This window comes from Tachysurus vachellii, chromosome 1 (assembly GCF_030014155.1).
Source record: "Tachysurus vachellii isolate PV-2020 chromosome 1, HZAU_Pvac_v1, whole genome shotgun sequence".
Lineage (NCBI taxonomy): Eukaryota > Metazoa > Chordata > Actinopteri > Siluriformes > Bagridae > Tachysurus > Tachysurus vachellii.
The window spans coordinates 11,167,427-11,187,194 of NC_083460.1; the positions used below are offsets into that span (position 1 = coordinate 11,167,427).

Consider the following 19,768-nt stretch of genomic DNA (forward strand, 5'->3'; position numbering starts at 1 on the left):
TGCCTGATTCTTTAAATCGGGTTTGTCAGAACAAATTGCTAATCACAGCATAGGAATCATGCATTTGTCCCTCAGAAAATCACCATCATAATGAGATAATGACCAACAATTGCCAACAAACCATTTACTACAGAGATCCTGCAAAAACAATGGGGGGGATTGGGTAATTATTTTTAAATAATACAAAATCAGGCACTCATTGTGCATTGACCCAAGGGTATATTAAAGAGGTGTTTTTTTTGTTTTGTTTTATTAAAAAAAAAAGAGTTATCTTTTTTAAATAAAAAATAATAAGCGGTGCATAAAGTCCTAAACTGTCCTTTAATACACAGCAGTTAAATACAAAAACATACATGTGATTAGCACATTTTATATGACCACAGGTGCATCATATTCAAGTTAATGACATGACAAATGTCATGTATTGGTGACTTCATCATCATCATTCAGATCATAAATAAGAGAATGCCCAACAGAGACCTTTCAGCGCTGTAGTTCCCATCAGGCAGAGTGGGTGTACAGATTACAATAATTCTTCTCATGGTAAGTACACGAACACAAATTTTAAAAAATAAAATGTAGTGTTTACAGAAAAAAAGGTTTTTAAGGAACTGTTAGATCCTCTTAGTGCAATGGCGCAGTCGTAAAACAAGAACAAATAAATATTCAGCCTTAAGGGGAAAACTGAAAAACAACCTGGGAATGTGAGACTATTTATCTAGGTGTATCGATATGTCAGAATCATAAAATGGGGTTTTATATAAAAATACAAATAAAATTACAATAACATTACTACAGCACCCCCTTAAGGAATTTAGTATGTTGGTGACACTAATCTGTCTGCTCATGTGTGCAATTCTTAAATGAAATTTATTAGCTGTATGTAAATCATGCTTACCCACCATATTATTTTAATTATTTATTTCACATAGACCTGAAGTGAAAATGCATAAAAAAAGGTGACCAAATGTTTGTATCATGCCTAGCAAGCATGTCAATACAAATTAAAAAGCACCATGAGACTTTTGCTCTGAATTCTGTTACTGATTTGTTATTTATTATAATTCATGTTATTCATATTATATTCGTAAGTTCAAATATGAAATTCTTTTGATTAATGCCAAGTAATTTTACTTCACAATATATAGTTACACCTATGTATAATCACAGATTAGAAGTAAGTATGGGTTTATAAGGTCATATGGAAAGAACAGAGGTGGGTGTGGATGGTATGTTAAAGCAGAGCCACACTGGGGAGGACAGACAGCATTCTGTTCTCAGTCACTCTCTGGCCTCTTGATGCTTTGGACTGCAGATGCACTGATATTGATAGCATTTACAAATGCACTTATTCTAATATTTATGACAGTACATTATAGCAACACACAACTAATCAGTCAAGACGAAACCCTACTCGACACCTCTGGTGCTCTTTTGTTGAGGCAAATTTCCAGATATGTAGTCAAAAACAGTCGGCGGATTGTGTGTGCAAACAAACATGTCTGCCATATAGTGTCAACTATGCCAAATAATTTGATAGACACCTACCACTATTGATCCAGTGTCGGAGTCTTTCATACGTGTATGTGTTACATGCGAGATTAAAATATTCTGGGCCACTAGAATTTGGTGTCAGTATGGTGTCAGTAGGTTTGCGCACAGTCATTGGTAAAACCACAGGATCCAATGTTCAGCTCAATAAATATTTACTTAAAACAAATAACTATTTTCAGCCCAATCCTTCAATCCAGTCATCCTTCCCCCTCAGCAGACCATTCTATTATATTTATAATTAATCATTATTTTACATGGCTTAATGCTTCATGTTTCATCCATTGCTCAGCATTTTTCTCAGACTATTTACCACAAGTCTGATTCTGTTGCCCAATTTCTCCCACGCAACCATTTCTTCCACCACACAAGTGCCACCCAAACCATCCCCCACCCCCCGCTCTCTTTCTATGTGAAATTTTGCAGTGGTTGGCTGACCCGTAGGCAGGTCCAATAGAGTGCTCTGGCCAAAGTCACCATGACCAGTAGCAGCATGGCCACCCAAGCAGCATATATCCCTCCATACAATTGTGCCTTAGACCACGTCCCCCCCTGTAGAGAGAATGAGTTATTTAGAAATGAACACATTTCAGGGAAGAAAAGAAGCAAAGATAAAAAGGCCAGTGTTTACACTCACAATAAGTCCAGCAGCCGAGATGCTGAACAACAAGCAGAGGAGAAAACACCAGAGACTCCGCCTCCTTGGATATGTCTGGCCAATTGAAGAACTGCAGCAGAAGCAATAAATGTTGGTGGTGATTTTCATCCAGATATATAGTACTGAGACAACAAAAACACTTAAAAACCTAAAGCTTTTCAACAAATCCCAAGCTCTCTGGTGAGAAGATTGGGGTGCATGATAGGACAAACATATTGCTTCCTGTCCATTCACAACAGTTGATTGGTATACTGTCACCACTCAGGTTCAAAAGTATTGAGACTGTGTCTGTTCCCTGAGGTAAACAAAAATGTAGAGACACTCACAAAGGAATTCTTTGATGGCAGGTTAATATATAAATCTCTAATGCAGAAATATTACATACATACACACACACACACATATATATATATATATATATATATATATATATATATATATATATATATATATATATATATATATATGTGTGTGTGTGTGTGTGTGTGTGTGTGTGTGTGTGTGTGTGTGTGTGTGTGTGTGTGTGTGTATATATATATATATATATATAATATATATATATATATATATATATATATATATATATATATATATACATACACACACATACATACACACACACACACACACACACACACACACACACACGTACTGTATATAGCAGTATGTTTAAAAAAGTGAGTAAAGCTCAATAATTTGTTATAACTTTACAGAAATTGAAGAAAAGGGAATATTGGGCAGTTAAAATAAAATACAGTGACAGCATCTTTTTTTTTTTTTTTTTTACAAATTCAAACATTTACTGTATAAACTGAACAATACTTAAAGATTTAGCTTTCTTAACTGAACTAATATTTAGTTGTCTTAACCATTGTTGCGGAGAACTGCTTCAGATCTGTGTTGCATGGAGTCGACCAACTTCTGCCAGGTATTCCAGCCCAGGACGATTGCAATACATACCACAAATCCACTGCATTTCTTGGTTTTGCCTCAGAAACAGCATTTTTGTTGTCACCCCACAAGTTTTCTATTAGATTAAGGTTAAATAATGCACTGGCCATTCCATAATGTTAATCTTGGTCTGGAAACAAGATACTGGTAGCTTACTGGTGTGTTGTGGATTGACAGACAGACAGACAGACAGACAGACAGAATTTCCAATGTTCTACTGTCACCAGTGAGTCCAGCTCTGTTCCAACCACAGAACCTGCGCTCCTCACCAGTCTGTCTAGTCATGCTGCATCTCTCTTTTTGCAGATTCCTCCCCAGCACAACACAGCATATAAAAGTCCAGTGACGACCATAGATTAGTTTAAGATGTGTAGCATTTGTTTGCAGATGTTGAAGGATGCGAAGTGTAGATGGCTCTGTCCTTTACTGAGCAGAATATCCATGTTTGTGGTCCAGTCCAACTTATCATCCTGCTGCAGCCCTAGATATTTTTAGGTCTTGACCATCTCCACGTCAACTCCCTGTATGGACAATGGTTGAGATTGTGGATTATTCCTACAAAAATCCATCACCATCTCCTTGGTCTTGGAGGTGTTCAGCTGTAGAGGGTTGGACACACACCAACTCACAAAGTCCTCAATCAGGCTTTTGTACTCCCCGTCCTGCCAACTTTCACAGAGCTACTGGACAGGCCGCCACTCGTGGCGGTGTCAGAAGGTAGCGACGCCATGACCTCTAAGTTTTCTTATGTTTTCGAACTGATCCATGATGTGATTGTGATAAATAGGCCCAACACCATAGTACGAGAAACATCCCCATATCATGATACTTGCACCACCATGCTTCAAAATGTACTGTGGCTTGAATTCAGTGTTCGGGGGTCATCTGACAAAATGTTGCACCATTTCTCTTTAGGCCAGTCAATGCGTTCTTCTTAGGCAAACTGTAACCTCTTCAGCAAGTCTTTTTTTAAACAAAGGGACTTTACAGGGGCTTCTTGCCAATAGCTTGGCTTCAGATAGGCATCTTCTAATTGCTACAGTACTCACAAGTAACTTCAGACCTTCTTCGATCACCCTGGACCTGATCATTGGCTGAGTCTTTGGCATTTTATTTATTCCTCTATCCATCTGAATGGAATGAGTTTTCCGTTTTCTTCCACAACATTTTTTTTTTCATCTTTTGGTTGCTATGTTTAATCATTTGATATCATATTACTGAGCAGCCTATTACACATTTAGGGTGCTTCTGATCACCCATATCACATGATAGCCTCTAGCTTTAAAAAGCTGAGCCATGTGTCACGGACATTAGACACTGAATATTGAGTAGCTTCAATGATGCAGAAATTCTGAATCAAAATCTAGTGTTTGCTACCTCTAGGTTGGACTATTGTGATGCCCCAAAGCCTAAGATGTTACTTTAAGTAAATAAACATGCTCCAGTTAGTCCAGAATTAGCAGACCTAACTAGAACCAGAAAATTTAAACGTCACCCCTATATTATCTACAATGACTTAAAATACTGCTAATGACCTTAAAAAAAGCACTAAATGGTGTCATACCACAGTACCTGAGCAAATGCTTAGTGTTTTATGATCCAAAATGCCTGCTTTAGTCAAAACGTGCAGGCATTTGTTAGTACCTTGAATAATTAAAACTACAACAGAGAACAGAGCTTTTTCATAAAAAGACCCACAGATGTAGATTAGCTTTCCAAACAGTGTCATAGTCAGTATAATAGTCAGACACAGTCTCACTAAATAACTAAATTTGCTTAGTCAAGCCTTTGGTTAAATAGCTTTTCTTTTAGGTGGATCTGGAATTTTTAGGGATAACTGGACACTCACACTTTTCTGCAGTGGGGACATCGGGCCAGTGTCCTGTCAGTAAACTCTGTCCACTGCAAAGTGAAGAAAAAAAAAATTAATGATGATGATGATGGTGGTGATGAAATTATGTATAACTGTGAGACAATGAGGTTTAAAAAAAAAAAAAAAAAATTTTAAGTTTAATTGAGGTAAACTTTGGGATCCTCCAGAATTAAACAATTTTAAGAAAGTTTCTATAATACTTACATTAACACTATCATGATTGTAGTTTTCCATAAAGAAATCCATTATACAATAATGTGATCATATCGCTGTGTGTGAAGCGAAGACAAAAAGCAGGGGGGAAAACTTAAAACAATTGTGTTTATTTTTAATAAAATTTGTAAAAAACCTCTTGGAAACCAGGTGGGCTTTGATGTTTATTACAATTCACCTTTCACCTATGAACCAGGGGACTGCAATGGACTGGCATCCCATCCAGTGTGCATTTCCACCTCAATGCACCATGATGGTGATTATTTTCAAATACTTACTGAATGTTGTGACTACTGATTAAGTGCTATATGTGATGATTATACTGGAGTGTTATGTGAAATGATTGTTTATGATACAGTTAATGAAGATAGTACCAAGAAGGTGTTGCTACAGTGGCCACATGACACTCGGGCCCCACTAGGCTGTGGGTCTGGACTAGCTGGACCAGGGTGTACAGGTCCCAAATTAATGATCCTCTTACTGCAACACAGACACAGAAAATGTGTAAAATATAAAAATACATTTGTATCATTGGCATAGTTTTCATATTATATGAGAATTAAGGGAAAATGTTAAATATTACACATACAGTCATGGCAAAAAGTGTTGGCACCACTTAAATTTTTCCAGTATTGAAAATTTGAAGTATTTCTCACAGAATCTTATTGCAATTACACGTTTTGCTATACATGTGTTTATTTCCTTTGTGTGTATTGAAACAACACACAAAATTATTGGCACCCTTTCAAAATTGTGTTTGTTTCAAGCATGTGATGCTCCTTTAAACTCACCTGGGGCAAGTAACAGGTGCGGGTAATATAAAAATCACACCTGAAAGCAGATGAAAAGGAGAGAAGTTGGCTCCGTTTTTTGCATTGTGTGTCTGTGTGCCACACTAAGCATGGACAACAGAAAGAGGAGAAGAAAACTGCCTGAGGACTTGAGAACCAAAATTGTGGAAAAATATCAACAATCTCAAGGTTACAAGTCCATCTCCAGAGATCTAGATGTTCCTTTGTCCACAGTGCGCAACATGATCAAGACGTTTGCAACCCATGGCACTGTAGCTAATCTCACTGGACGTGGACAGAAGAGAAAAATTGATGAAAGGTTGCAACTCAGGATAATCCGGATGGTGGATAAGCAGCCCCAAACAAGTTAAAAAAATTCAAGCTGTCCTGCAGGCTCAGGGTGCATCAGTGTCAGCGCGAACTATCGTCGACATTTGAATGAAATGAAACGCTAAGGCAGAAGATCCAGGAGGACCCCATTGCTGCCAAAGAGACATAAAAACGCAGGTCTTCAGTTTGCCAAAATGTACATGTGACAAAATCCTTCTGGGAAAACATCTTGTGGACAGATGAGACCAAGATAAAGCTTTTTGGTAAAGCACATCATTCTACTGTTTACCGAAAATGGAAAGAAAAGAACACAGTACCTACAATCAAATATGGTAGAGATTCAAAGATGTTTTGGGTTGTTTTGGTGCCTCTGGCACTGGGTGCCTTGACTGTGTCGATTACCAAAGGATTTTAGGTCACAATGTACGGCCCAGTGTCAGAAAGCTGGGTTTGCATCTGAGATCATGGGTTTTCCAGCAGGACAATGACCCCAAGCATACTTCAAAAAGCACCCAGAAATGGATGGCAACAAAGCGCTGGAGAGTTCTGAAGTGGCCAGCAATGAGTCCAGATCTAAATCCCATTGAACACCCGTGGAGAGATCTTAAAATTGCTGTTGGGAAAAGGCACCCTTCAATATGAAACCTGGAGCAGTTTGCAAAGGAAGAGTGGTCCAAAATTCTGGGTGAGAGGTGTAGGAAGCTTATTGATGGTTATAGGAAGCGATTGATTTCAGTTATTTTTTCTAAAGGGTGTGCAACCAAATATTAATTTAAGGGTGCCAATAATTTTGTCCGGCCCATTTTTTATGTCAAATTTGCTTTTTCCTCTGTTTTTTTTGTGTGTTGTTCTAACGTGTAACGGCAAAACGTGTAATTGCAATACTTTTCTGTGAGAAATACTTCATTTTCTGGAAAAATTTCAATGGGTGCCAACACTTTTGGCCATGACTGTGTATGTGTATATATATATATATATATATATATATATATATATATATATATATATATATATATATATATATAAATAAATGCTTTAAATTGTGCACATATGGGTTAAGAGCTTCAGTTAATATTCACATCAAATATCAGAATGGAGTAAAAATGAGATCACAGAAATGTTGATGTGACGAAAGGCTAGCCTTAGTTTCAGAAACTGCTGATCTCCTGGGACTTTCACACACAACAGTATCCAGAGTACATGTACTGAAAACTTTCCCCTACAATTCCTACTTTCCAGATTTTTGATAGCTTTAAATAAAGCTATCTGTATCTTTCGCTCTGTACTTTGCTCTTAACAAATCACATCCTGCTTATAAAACAAATAAATGAGGAGTAAATACAGAACAATTACATGATTGGTTAGAGGAACAGGAAAAGGAAAAATATCCTATCACTCCTAGGAATGATTCAAGTGTTGTCTGAAATGAGATTTTGTCCCTGTCTCACCAGTAAGGGCGTGGACAGGCGATGCGCTGAGATGTGACCTTGCAGATGAGCAGACAGTTACAGGGACAACGCACATACTTCTTCCCAGCTGGAGCATTCTTTATGGGCTAGGATGGGAGAGAATAATGGTAAAGGGCAAAAAAGAAAAAAAAAACAGCTTAAATATTAGGAAGGCTGTGAGAGAAAGTGAGGGAATGGGCATAATTTCAGTAATAACATAATATAGTACTAAAAGCACTTATGAACCGGAATGCAGCGTGTGCATAAAGCATTGCCCAATAATCACACCCCCCAAAAAATGTATAAAGAAATTTATAAATATTATAGTTTTTAATAACTGTTAGTTCCTATTGTGAGGTTCTATAGACTATTTAACTGGGACCTTTCATACTGCACAAAAATGAGCTTTTTTGCATTTTCATGGACTTACTGTTGCTTCATTGCACACACCACACTTGACAACATGCTGGTGGATCTTGCCCTCAACACTGATAAGAGACTGACACACACGGCAGCTGATCACAGGGGCACTGCCACTTTCAGGTGATGTCAGGGGTGAATAGGGTGGAGGATCCTCCCCTAAAAGCACAGAGGGCTGAGACGGGCTTGGAAACGGTGGGAAACCTGAGGGGTGAAAATTTGAAACATTTCATCACTTTGGTGTAAGGACAACTGTCACATTACAAGCAAAATTTATTGTTATGCAAGATAGCAATAAAAGTCAACATAATGAAAAAAATAACACAAAAAAAACTGATGAAGAAACAGTAAATCTGTCTAAAATATAATCAATTCAATTTAATTTGTATAGTGCTTTTAACAATGGAAATATTTGCAAAACAGTTCTACAGGATTATAAAAATTCAGAATGAAAAGTTTAACATTTTGTTTTACTTTTGCCCCTAATGAGCACACCAGAAGCAAGGGTGGCACGGAAAAACTGCCAGAGATGATATTAGGAAGAAACCTTGAAAGGAACCAGATCTAAAATTTAACCCATCCTCATCTGTGACACATGATAGTAATAACTGAATACTACATAGTCTAGTGTAATTGTGTAAACAGGAGCTTTGTGCTTTTCCCCTCATGTTGCTAATGTGACACGCTCATGTCAGTTCCTTCTCTACAACATTAGAAGGATTCGGCCATTTTTGCCACACAGGCTGCTGGTTAAATCTATTGCCATTTCTAGACTGGACTACTGCAATGCACTGCTGGCAGGTCTACCTATGAACCTATTTCATCCTCTGCAAATCATCCAAAATGCAGCTTTTCAACCTGCCTAAGTTCTTGCATCCCACCACGCTGCTGCCATCCCTACACTGGCTTCCAGTAGCTGCACGCATCAGATTCAAAACACTGATGCTTTCCTACAAAGGCAAAAACGGGCCAGCTCCCTCTTACCTCAAAGCCCTCATCACTCCTCGCACTGCACCCGCACCCTCAGATATACCAGCACTGCTCGACTGGTTCCACCATCTCTCAGGGTAAGAGGCAAATATATAACAAGACTCTTTTCTGTTCTAGCACCAAGGTGGTGGAATGAATTTCCCCTAGAGGTCCGGACAGCTGAGTCACTGGCTATTTTCAAACGACAGTTCATTTCATGTTCATTTTCACTTATTCATGAAACACTTCAACTAGCACTTCCTTCCTTGTTTGTTGCATATGTGGTTTTTTTTTTTGTTTGTTTTAAAATAAAAAATAAAAACCTTGAACAGTCTTTTAGACTCCTGGTATCTTAAGTACATAACCTAGTGGCCCAGAGTTAAAGTATACAATGATAGAGACTTAAGAACTTCTGTACGTCGCTCTGGATAAGGCCGTCTGCCAAATGCTGTAAATGTAAATGTAAAAAGAGAGAGACATAGAATGAGAGAAAGACACACATTCAGCTGTACATCTCTGCACCAACACTGCAGTTGCATTGCACATCACTTTTTCAGTACTGCTATTAAATTGCTGCTGTCATACGTTTACAACCAAATCATCCTTACTTGCACTCTATAAACTGTATGGAGGTCGGCACTGTTCTGTGTACAAACTTTAGTGGATTGTACTGTTCTGTTCATTTAGCACTTACACGTGTATCTCCTTTATCTTAGGACTCTAAAGCCCTGTTCACACTGCAAGTCTTAATGCTCAATTTGGAAATTTTGCTCAGATCTGATTTTTTTGTTTGGCTGTTCACATTACATTTTAAAATGTGGTCTATATCAGATACCAGTGTGAACTGTTTGCTGTTTCGAACTGACCAGCATGAGCAAACGAACGAATAACAATGACGTCACACACAGCACGCCGTTGTGCTAAAGTTGGCGGGGTTATGGAGGAAGTAAGCATTTTCGCTTTTCTTTGTAAATGTTTGTGTAATGGCAGCACAGAGACGCAGTGTTTTGAAAATTTTCGGATGTCGAGGGCAACTTTTGATTATTTGATCCATTTTGTAGGCGTAGTCACGTTTGTGTGCGTACTCGCCGGCGCATAATTGTGACGAATGTCGATGTAGATCGACGTAAAAGTCGCATCAAATCCGCCTTGGTTGTTCACACTGCGGCCACATTGGAAAAAATCAGATTTGGGTCTGATTCAGGACCATGTATTAATGTAGTCTGAACATGATTTGGGCTAGATTTGAGTGTTCACACTACTCCTGAAAAAGTCTGACCTGGTCACTTGACCCCAAAAAAAAATCAGATTTGGGGCACTTTTACCTGCAGTGTGAACGGGCTTAACTGGTGCACTCTGGACTGGAGCTTCCGTATGTACTTACTGGAACATCCAAACTGTAAGGCATTACAATAATAACCTGATAAGAGGGCAATAAGAGTAATTTCTATGTAGGTATGAGCATAACTGCTGTACTACAAACCTTTCCAGGATCCTGGAGAAAAAACAGGAAGGACTAATTTTAGCCTATACAGCTGACAGGGGTCACAATTTTATTGAGGGGTTTTGATAACGGTGTGTTTAAAACATACATTTTGGTAGATAGCCAGTGCTAAGAGAAGAATTGATTATTTTTTTCAACAGGTTTGGTTGCTGCACGTAGTATCTGTTTGAAGAAGCATCTAGGCAAGGGATCTATTATACAAGCTGATAAATTTGAAGAGAAAATTTGAAAGTGTCTCCTGAAGGAGTGTGAAACATTCTAAGCAATGCTATGATATATTAATATTATTATCTAAAGGGTCAGCCCTCAAATTGTCTAGTTTACCATAATGCTAGTTATGCTTTTTCTCCCTAATTTCTTTTTATAAAGTAAGTAGAACTACATTATCTACACTTAACTACATTAAGTGTAGAAATACAGTATTCAGTGACCGGGTCATGTTCTGTTGGGTCAGATGGTGATCCAATCATAGCGATAATTGCTCTGGGAGACTATTAATAAACCTTTGTGCAATAGCAAATGTAAATGTATGTTTGGCATGATAATGTAGAAAAGTGCAAATATTATGTTCTAAGGCACATTTTAAATAAGAAGAGATAATGGTCTCAGATACAGCAGATAAAACAATTATTAAACACATCAAATGTTTTCTCAGTAAATATATTTCTACAGGTGCTGTTGACATGAAATTTTCACCACATGTCAGTATCAACCCAAGTAATCCAATACATACAAAGAAAACTAAACAAATAAGTTCAGAAATTAAGTTGTGTGTAATAAAATGGAATTACAGGGAAAAAGTATTGAACACATGAAGAAAGGGAAATGCAAAAAGGCATGGAATGTCAAGGCACAAGCTGAAATCTACTAGTAATTTCAAAGCAATCAGACCCCTTGTCAGTGGAAATTAATATCAGCAGGTTCAGTCACAACAGATGGCCTATAAAAACATGTTTCATTACTAAGGTGTCATTACCAAGAAACATCTCATGATACGTAAAAGCAAAGAGCTCTATCTAGACCTTTACAACCTTACTATTGCAAAACATACTAATGGCATTGGTAAAAGAACGATTTCTAAACTTCTGAATGTTCCAGTGAGCACTGTTGGGGTCATAATCTGGAAGAGGAATTAGACCTGGAATTAGAAGGTACAATCGTTTTAAAAAGTAAAGACTCCATTGCCGAAGAAAAAGCATGTTGTAGATTGAAGCTGCCATTACAAAAGGGTTTTGTACAAAATACTAAATAAAGTTCAGTAAATGTGTTCAATACCTTTTCCCTATCGCATTCCATTTTATTACACACAATTTAATTTCTGAATTTTTTGTTTGTATTTATTACTTTGGTTGTTGCTGACATCTGGTGAATTCCATGTCAACAGCATCTTTAGAAATATATTTAATGAGAAAAATTCTGACTTGTTTAATACTTTTTTTTACCACTGTAACTTGGAATGTAGAAATGTGTCAACGTGTTCTATATTTAATCCGAATGTTATTTATGACTGGGTCCTAAGTAAGACTACTGTACTTAGAGGGTCTTCTGGATTTACTAGGTTTGAAGTAAAATCCACAAATTTACAGAGGAATTCAGAATAGGGCCTTGGGGTCTGTAAATAATAATAATTATGGAAATCAACTAAGTAGACATATTTTTTGCGGCTACATAGTTAGCATAAAGAACTTGAACATTGAATTTATGCCCAAGTTTTGGTGTGAAGCCTAAATTATCAAAATAAATAACAGCAAAACCTCCTCTCCTGCCCATTAGGCAATACTAGTGTATATAACTGTATCCGGGCAGACTAGCTTCATTTAATGATATGTACTCATTTTCTTTAATACAAATTTATGTTACCCACAGTCCATTAAACTCCAGATCAGAAATAGTGTCATTAACAGTAAGTGCTTTAGATTTGTGAAGTGTTTCTACATTTCTGTTTAGCTTGGTGAACAGACACAGTCTCAACATTGTGAAACTCACTGTAGCTAGGAGACTGGTTGGTAGGTTTAGCCTGATTGTCTGCTCCCTGACCTGTCACAGAGTATCTAGGCCTTTTCTTGTGCTATGCTGCAACGACTGACTGAGAGCAGCACATTCCCAAATAGAAAGGACACGCACCCTAGAGGGCCAGCCTTGCCTGCAAAATTGCTCTAAATAACACACAGCATTCAGAGCACTACCTGGACATCCAGCAGACCAGCGAACATAACCTGCTGTAAGCTATATTGCTGCAATAGTATGGGGTAACATCAGAGTTTGCCTTCGCTGATTTACACACCCCTACAACGATACTCTCGGTAAACTTTTACAAATCATTCACTCTGGAGAGAGCGAATTAAGAGAGCAAACACACATGAATTAGTACTTCCATAGGCAAAAGTTAACATGAGCTTTGGGTTTGTGATTATGCTGCCAAGTCATCACTCGACTGAGAGCTTGTCACAAATTTGTTACACATTTAAGGGCATAACTGCCCAGGAAAAAATGGCCAAAGAGGCCACAATTATTGCCACCAATGTCCAATTGGCCTCCTACTCCCTGCTGCTGGGAAGGTAGCTGAATATGCCATGTTCAGGGAGAAAATTCTGGCACATTGCAGGCTGTCCCACCAACAATGTGGCAACAGAGATTTGCAAGTGGACTGTCTGCGTTGAGCCCAGCACGATCTCACCTGAAACAACAAAAAGCACTCGTAGAGGTGGGCATGGATCTGGTAAATTGGGTCACAAAATCCACCTGGGGCCATGAATATTGGTCATCATGGATATTGCCACCCGATTCTCACCAAGGAACGCATCCTTCTCTTCACCCATGTGGAGATCCAAAAAGACCACCTGAGTGACCAAGGTACAACCTTTGCATCAAAATTACTGACTCATCTCTGCTGACCATGGTCACTTATAGATAAGAAGTGGAGGAAGTAGGACCTCCCCCTTCCTAACATCCTGTTTGCCATGTTTAAATCGCCTAATTGTAAAATAAGACACAGAGGAGGCTCAACCACAGCAAGGGCAAACCTATAACCAAGGAAGTTTCAACTAGTTTGACTGGGTGCTCCTACTGCTATCCAGTGCTACATAAAAGTTACCTAGTTATTTGCACACAGTCCTCAAGCAAGTGTGACCAGTGAACTACCGCCTGCAACAGCTGGGTATGTGACCAAGAATAAAAAATTTAACATGTTAATTTAGCGTGAGTCTTTCCCTGCCTTTTCAGCCTTTGTGAAACAAGTCAAAAAGTACTGTTTGTACCAGCCTTGCGTACTGTATATGTGTTCGGCACCTCTGAACTGAATCAACTAGCACAAAACTAAAAATTAAAACAAGTAGGCCTCCTGGTGGTCCTCGTTTGAAATGGCCCTTGTTTGACACGGCCCAGGTTCGATTCCCGGGCAGGGAGCTAACCCAGCCACTGAATCTCTGTTAAATCTCAGTGCCAGTCCCCAGCCCATATAAAATGGGAGCTTTGCATCATAATGGGAATCCGGCGTAAAACCAGTGCCAAATCTAACATGCGGACCATGTGATCCTCTGTGGCGACCTCGAACAGAGAGCAACCAAAAGAGAGAGAGCAAATAAATAAAATACATTCAAAACAGTCATTCAAGAAAAGATGAAATGTATTAGCTAGACAGCCAAGTGTGAAAAATGCAGCTAGCTATTTCCTCCTTACATTTGTTTGGAATATTCCATTAATATTGGGTTGTTGTTTTTTCATCAGTTTAAATTCCTACCACACTGAAAGCATAACATTCCTCTGTCGTTTGAGGCACATCACAAAGACCGTTTGCACAACACAATGTGTAAACAATCCACTTCTCACCAGTTATCAGCCACTTCAAAAAAGGATAATTTTCCTCATGTTTAATGAGCATATAGCAGATGCACCGTCAACGTTAAATGCACCGTCAACGTCAAAATAAACTACTTTGAGTTCATGAGGAACCCAAATATCGTGCTTGCTTACATGTCTAAGCTTCTTCAGGTTGTTGTGAAGCTTTGAATGATGGATGTTCAATTATTCTGCAATCTCTCGTGTCGTGTATTGTGGGTTTGATTCGATCAATGCCTTTATTTTGTAATTTCATAAACCATCTTTGGAGCATTTGGATCGATCTTTTAGAGCACTGTCACCATAAACAAGTGTAACTTGTGTTTTTCCCTTTACAGAAGTAAAAAAGAAAAATATAGCAAAACTCAACCAAATCGGTGGCTTAGTGGTTAGCATGTTCGCCTCACACCTCCAGGGTTGGGGGTTCGATTCCCGCCTCCGCCTTGTGTGTGTGGAGTTTGCATGTTCTCCCCGTGCCTCGGGGGTTTCCTCCGGGAACTCCGGTTTCCTCCCCCGGTCCAAAGACATGCATGGTAGGTTGATTGGCATCTCTGGAAAATTGTCTGTAGTGTGTGAGTGAATGAGAGTGCATGTGTGTGCCCTGCGATGGGTTGGCACTCCGTCCAGGGTGTATCCTGCCTTGATGCCCGATGACGCCTGAGATAGGCACAGGCTCCCTGTGACCCGAGAAGTTCGGCTAAGCGGTAGAAAATGAATGAATGAATGTTCAAAGTGACAATAGTAATGCCACTATCTGTTACTAAAAATGATGGATTTTTTGAATCCTTGTCTGTCGACATAAAGGATAATGATTTCCTGTAACACAAACTTTCATCAAAAGGAGATGATGAAGTTAGTTTTAAGTTGGATATTCGACAGACGTTCACTCAGGATCCAGCGATGTCTTGCTTAAGGAAAACCATGTGCACACATGCTGATGAGCACATAAGTAAAAATTATGCTACTAATTAGATGAAACTGGACTTAAGCAGCACAACTGTTCTGATTGCTAATGTGTGATTAATTTAATTTACAAAAAGGTTTATTGCTTTCTTGCAGTAATTAAAAATACATTTAAGTGGGGCAGATCATGGGTCGATACAAGGGGTCGTAGGCTATATGAATAAACTATGATTGCTAGGCCCAATTTTACATACAAATGACTGAACACAGGCAAAACACTTGGCAAAGGTGAAGTGTCTTTGCATAATTCAGCGTAGCAGGGCACTCTAATTGTGAATGGCAGGTTTGAATACATAAATAGAATGGTACCTTAGAACGCACACCTTATTGTAGTATTAATTGTATTTGAATTCTGAGTTATAATGTGGAGTTGGAGAAAGAAAATCAAGAGAAGAAAACAGGCAATTCTCAGAACAATTAACCAAGCAACCATGAGCACATGGGAACTGGGTTATTAATAGGCTATTTTTTCTTTATTATTATTATTATTATTATTATTATTATTATTATTATTATTAGCTGTGATTGATCTTTTTGCAGTTATTTCACTTCCTGGAATGTAGAAATTCTATATATTCATTTAGGCTCTCACTAATTTGATTGTGATTTATTATTTATAAGATTTTGGCCAAATGTTGCTTCACATTAGCAAATTTTGAAGTGAATTCTTTATTGAACTCATAGCTCTTGCACGTTAAGTTCTTTCATTTGAAAACATTGCCAATGCATTAAGTTGTTCCTGGGCGGTGTTTCTCAGAAATTATTTAATGTGTATAAGAGTAGAGAAATATATTCCTGACTTGGCAGTTGTTAATGGAATTGTGAACAGTATACATAGGAGTTTATGTTTAAATTTCTGTTTACAAATGTGAAAATCCTCTGCATGCTCACAAGCCAGAATTGTCATACTGAACCATTTACCACTGTTCTTTGATTGATATCTGGCTTGTCGTATCTGGCTTCTGGATTATTCTGAAAATAATCAAGCCAAGTGTTTGATAGTCATTTTCTCGCTAACTGACAATCTTTCAAACATGTTCTGTAACAGAAAGTCAACACGATTGCATGATCTGTGCCACTTGGCATGTTCACAGGCTGATGCATTTCCTGCCCAGAACTATATTCACGTAAAAAAAACAAAAACAAGTGGGACAGTCTCTCATGTGTCCATAATTAATTTAAGACTGATTCAGTTTGTATAGAGTTCTATGGTTTCAAGAGGATGAATATTTTGGAGGGACGCTGCCCTACCTGCCCATACAGCCAAGGATTATTCCTCGTTTGCTACCTAGAGTGCAGGGTTTATAAATCACTAAAATAAGAACAGTCTCAGAATCATGATCTCTATACTAAGCAAAAACAAAACCTAAAAAGAAAAAAGCTCTAGACTGGTCTGTTGTGTCTTAAGCCATAAAGGTCTGTATACACTCCAGTGTGCTGCATGCCGACATCAGGCTTTCTATGCCCTCCTGCTTTTCCGGCATCAGGGAGAATGCTTTATAATGTGGGGGAATTTTATTCTGGCCAGCAATCGATGAGTCACTTTCCATTAAATAAAATAAAAAAATAAATAAATAACCAAACCACAACAACGGTTTCCCTGCAGAAAGCGCTTGTTCACTTGGGTACCACTGACACACAGATTTACAATTGCAATGCACTGAAGCCAGCAATCAGATTATTAGTACTCCATGTATATACAGTTGTGCTCAAAGGTTTGGATACATTGGGAGAATTTGCAAGATGTGTACCATTTTTAAAAGAAAACATGAGTGAGAGGGCAAAACAAATTAAATTTATTTCTTATAGAACGTTAATATGTAAGATTACATTACCAAAAGAATGGCACAATCAAACAATACATAAAGAAAATAAAGAAATAATCCCTGTTCAAAAGTTTGCATACCTTTAGTTTTTAATATTGTGTATTGCCCTTTTAGCATCAATGATGGAATGCAGTCTTTCGAAATAATTGTGCATGAGGTCCGTAATTCTCTCAGGTGGTATAGCAGCCCATTCTTCTTGGCAAAATGCCTCCAGTTCCTGTAAAGCTTTTGTTGAGATCTTGAGATCTCCCCAAAGTGGTTCAATGATATTGAGGCAACTCAACCATGCAGGTCATTTGTGTTCCTCATTATCGTGCTCTATGAAACACCACAACCACTTTTTAAATCTTTTTTGGTCTACTTGACCGTGGTTTAGTATCAACAGAACCTCTTATTTTCCACCTCTTTATCAGAGTTTGAACAGTACTAACTGGCATTTTTAAGTGTTAAGATCCAGCCAAGTCAGTGCATCACCTCATGAGATGAGAAACTCACTGACTATTTATGCACAGACACTAATTACAATTAAAATGAGTCACAGGTGTGCCACTTTCAAGGGAATGTAAACTTTTAATCAAGATTGTTTAGTTGAGCTCATTTATCATTAGGTTTTAAAAGGGAGTCAAACAACTATGTGATCATTTTGCATTCTATCTTGATAGGACTGTTTAAACTGCGCAACAGAGCTGAATGTAGATGTGAGGTGCAGTGTGAGCTCCGTCCTGCTTTGGATAAAACCTTTAAATCAAGTTCTTAAAAATAAATAAATTAATCAATAAAATGATTCCTCATTTCACATTGTAGCTACAAGCCCTACAGAAGAGCATCTGTACCCAGAGGATTGTTTGGGTGAAGAAACTCAGAGGCTGCACCTTATTGTAAAGGACACAGACACGTAAATTCAGGTTAAAAGTTATGCGAACAAATTTTACATGCTACTGAGATTAGCAGTGTTGAACATTGTTTGACAGCACAATAGTAATTAGTGTCACTGAACAGCAGTTTGTTTGTTCTCTGTTATAACAGTGACACTGGCTAACTAGCCAAAATTGCCACCAAAGTAACAATAGCCAACATAATCGCGTAGCTACATCAATAGTAAAGTAGAGATTTTTACATTTCTACTAATATAAATTCTCTCAGTCTTGCAGTTATTAAGGAAACCTGAGTAACAATATACCTGATATAACTGGTCACATGTTTAAATTAAATGAAGAACAAAAAATGATTATGATCTTTGTTGTTAAAATAAAAAGAAGAAGACGAAGAAGACGACGAGTAATAGAATAAGACAATCTCATCAGTAGCCCATAGTACTTTAGTTACTATATATAAAGTGGGATGTGGTAGCCTAGTGGTTAAGGTGTTGGGCTACCAATCGGAAGGTTGTGAGTTAGATTCAGAGGTCCACTAAGCTGCCACTGCTGGGCCCCTGAGCAAGGCCCTTAACCCTCAATTGCTCAGTTGTATAAAAAATTAGATTAAAAAAAAATGTAAGTCACTCTGGATAAGGGCGTCTGCTAAATGCTGTAAATGTAAATGATAAAGTAAACAGGAACTCTCGCCCATAAGGAGGAAATACTTCAATAAATGTAGAACATCTTTACAACATTAAATTACCGATGAATGCCAATCACTGTTTGTAAACCTCACCGACTGTTGATACAATACATCATTTTTCTCTCATGTAAAAACTCTAAATGCTGAATCCAAAACAAACCCCGCCCTGTGTGCAACTGGGGACATTATTTAATGTAGCTAATGTTGGTACTGTACAACAGGCTGGAAGCAGATTACTTTTATTTACTGTCACTAAACTGTTTCATTCTGCAGACGTCAGTCAGGCGCACATCTACTCGCTGCACACCGGAAGCGGAAGTCGCTAGCTTTCTAAGCAATGAGCATTCGCACACAAATAAACGTCCCTTCCTTTCCAGTGCTGTGCAATAAACACCACAGTTCCTCACGCAACCAACAGCTGATTACTTCTCTAGAACCCAGAAATAAACTAAATGCACACAAAGACTGTGATGACAGATGCACGTTAACACAACACTTAGCCCGGGCCTGTGTGTGGCAGCAGCGCTATAACCACTGGCTCCGCCCTCCGCTAGCGATTAATACTCACTCTGTGGTTTGTTGGGTTGCGAAAACGGACTCGGTCCAGGAGAAAGGCCGCCGATTCCGCTGCCGGCAGCTCCATCGCCGAGATCTGAGAGTAAAGGTGAGCGCTCGCCGTCTGCCATAACGAGAGCGAGACACGGAGACACGGCGCACTGTCGAGCCACCGAGCCGCGCAGCTGGACGCGCTTTCGTCACATGGTTACAAGCCGGCTGCTGTGGCAACGTTCACGCATGCGCGCTTCTGCTATTGACGTTTCTTAAAAAACATTAGTTTTGTACTGAACGGAAAACTCTTTTATGTAGCTGTTTA

General features: G+C 38.5%; 1 protein-coding gene across 1 annotated transcript; it reads right to left on the reverse strand.

Moving 5' to 3' along the window:
- Positions 1–257: 257 nt before the first annotated feature.
- On the reverse strand, positions 258–19,692 carry pip4p1a (phosphatidylinositol-4,5-bisphosphate 4-phosphatase 1a). The gene is made up of 7 exons (XM_060872111.1): positions 19,463–19,692; positions 8,246–8,439; positions 7,816–7,922; positions 5,621–5,726; positions 5,010–5,062; positions 2,189–2,279; positions 258–2,103 (listed from the first exon to the last, which is right to left on the reverse strand). The coding sequence occupies exons 1-7, from the start codon at positions 19,578–19,580 to the stop codon at positions 1,960–1,962; spliced, it is 813 nt and encodes a 270-aa protein (XP_060728094.1). The 5' UTR covers positions 19,581–19,692; the 3' UTR covers positions 258–1,959.
- Positions 19,693–19,768: the final 76 nt, after the last annotated feature.

Bases quoted from the DNA above. Each gene is read 5' to 3' on its own strand.
- pip4p1a (XM_060872111.1), bottom strand. From the start codon at position 19,580: ATGGCAGACGGCGAGCGCTCACCTTTACTCTCAGATCTCGGCGATGGA. The intron at 7,923-8,245 runs GTAAGTCCATGA...CTCCCATCCTAG, and splicing joins GTGTGTGCAATGAAGCAACA to CCCATAAAGAATGCTCCAGC. The intron at 5,727-7,815 runs GTGAGACAGGGA...TCTGTGTTGCAG, and splicing joins GCCTGTCCACGCCCTTACTG to TAAGAGGATCATTAATTTGG.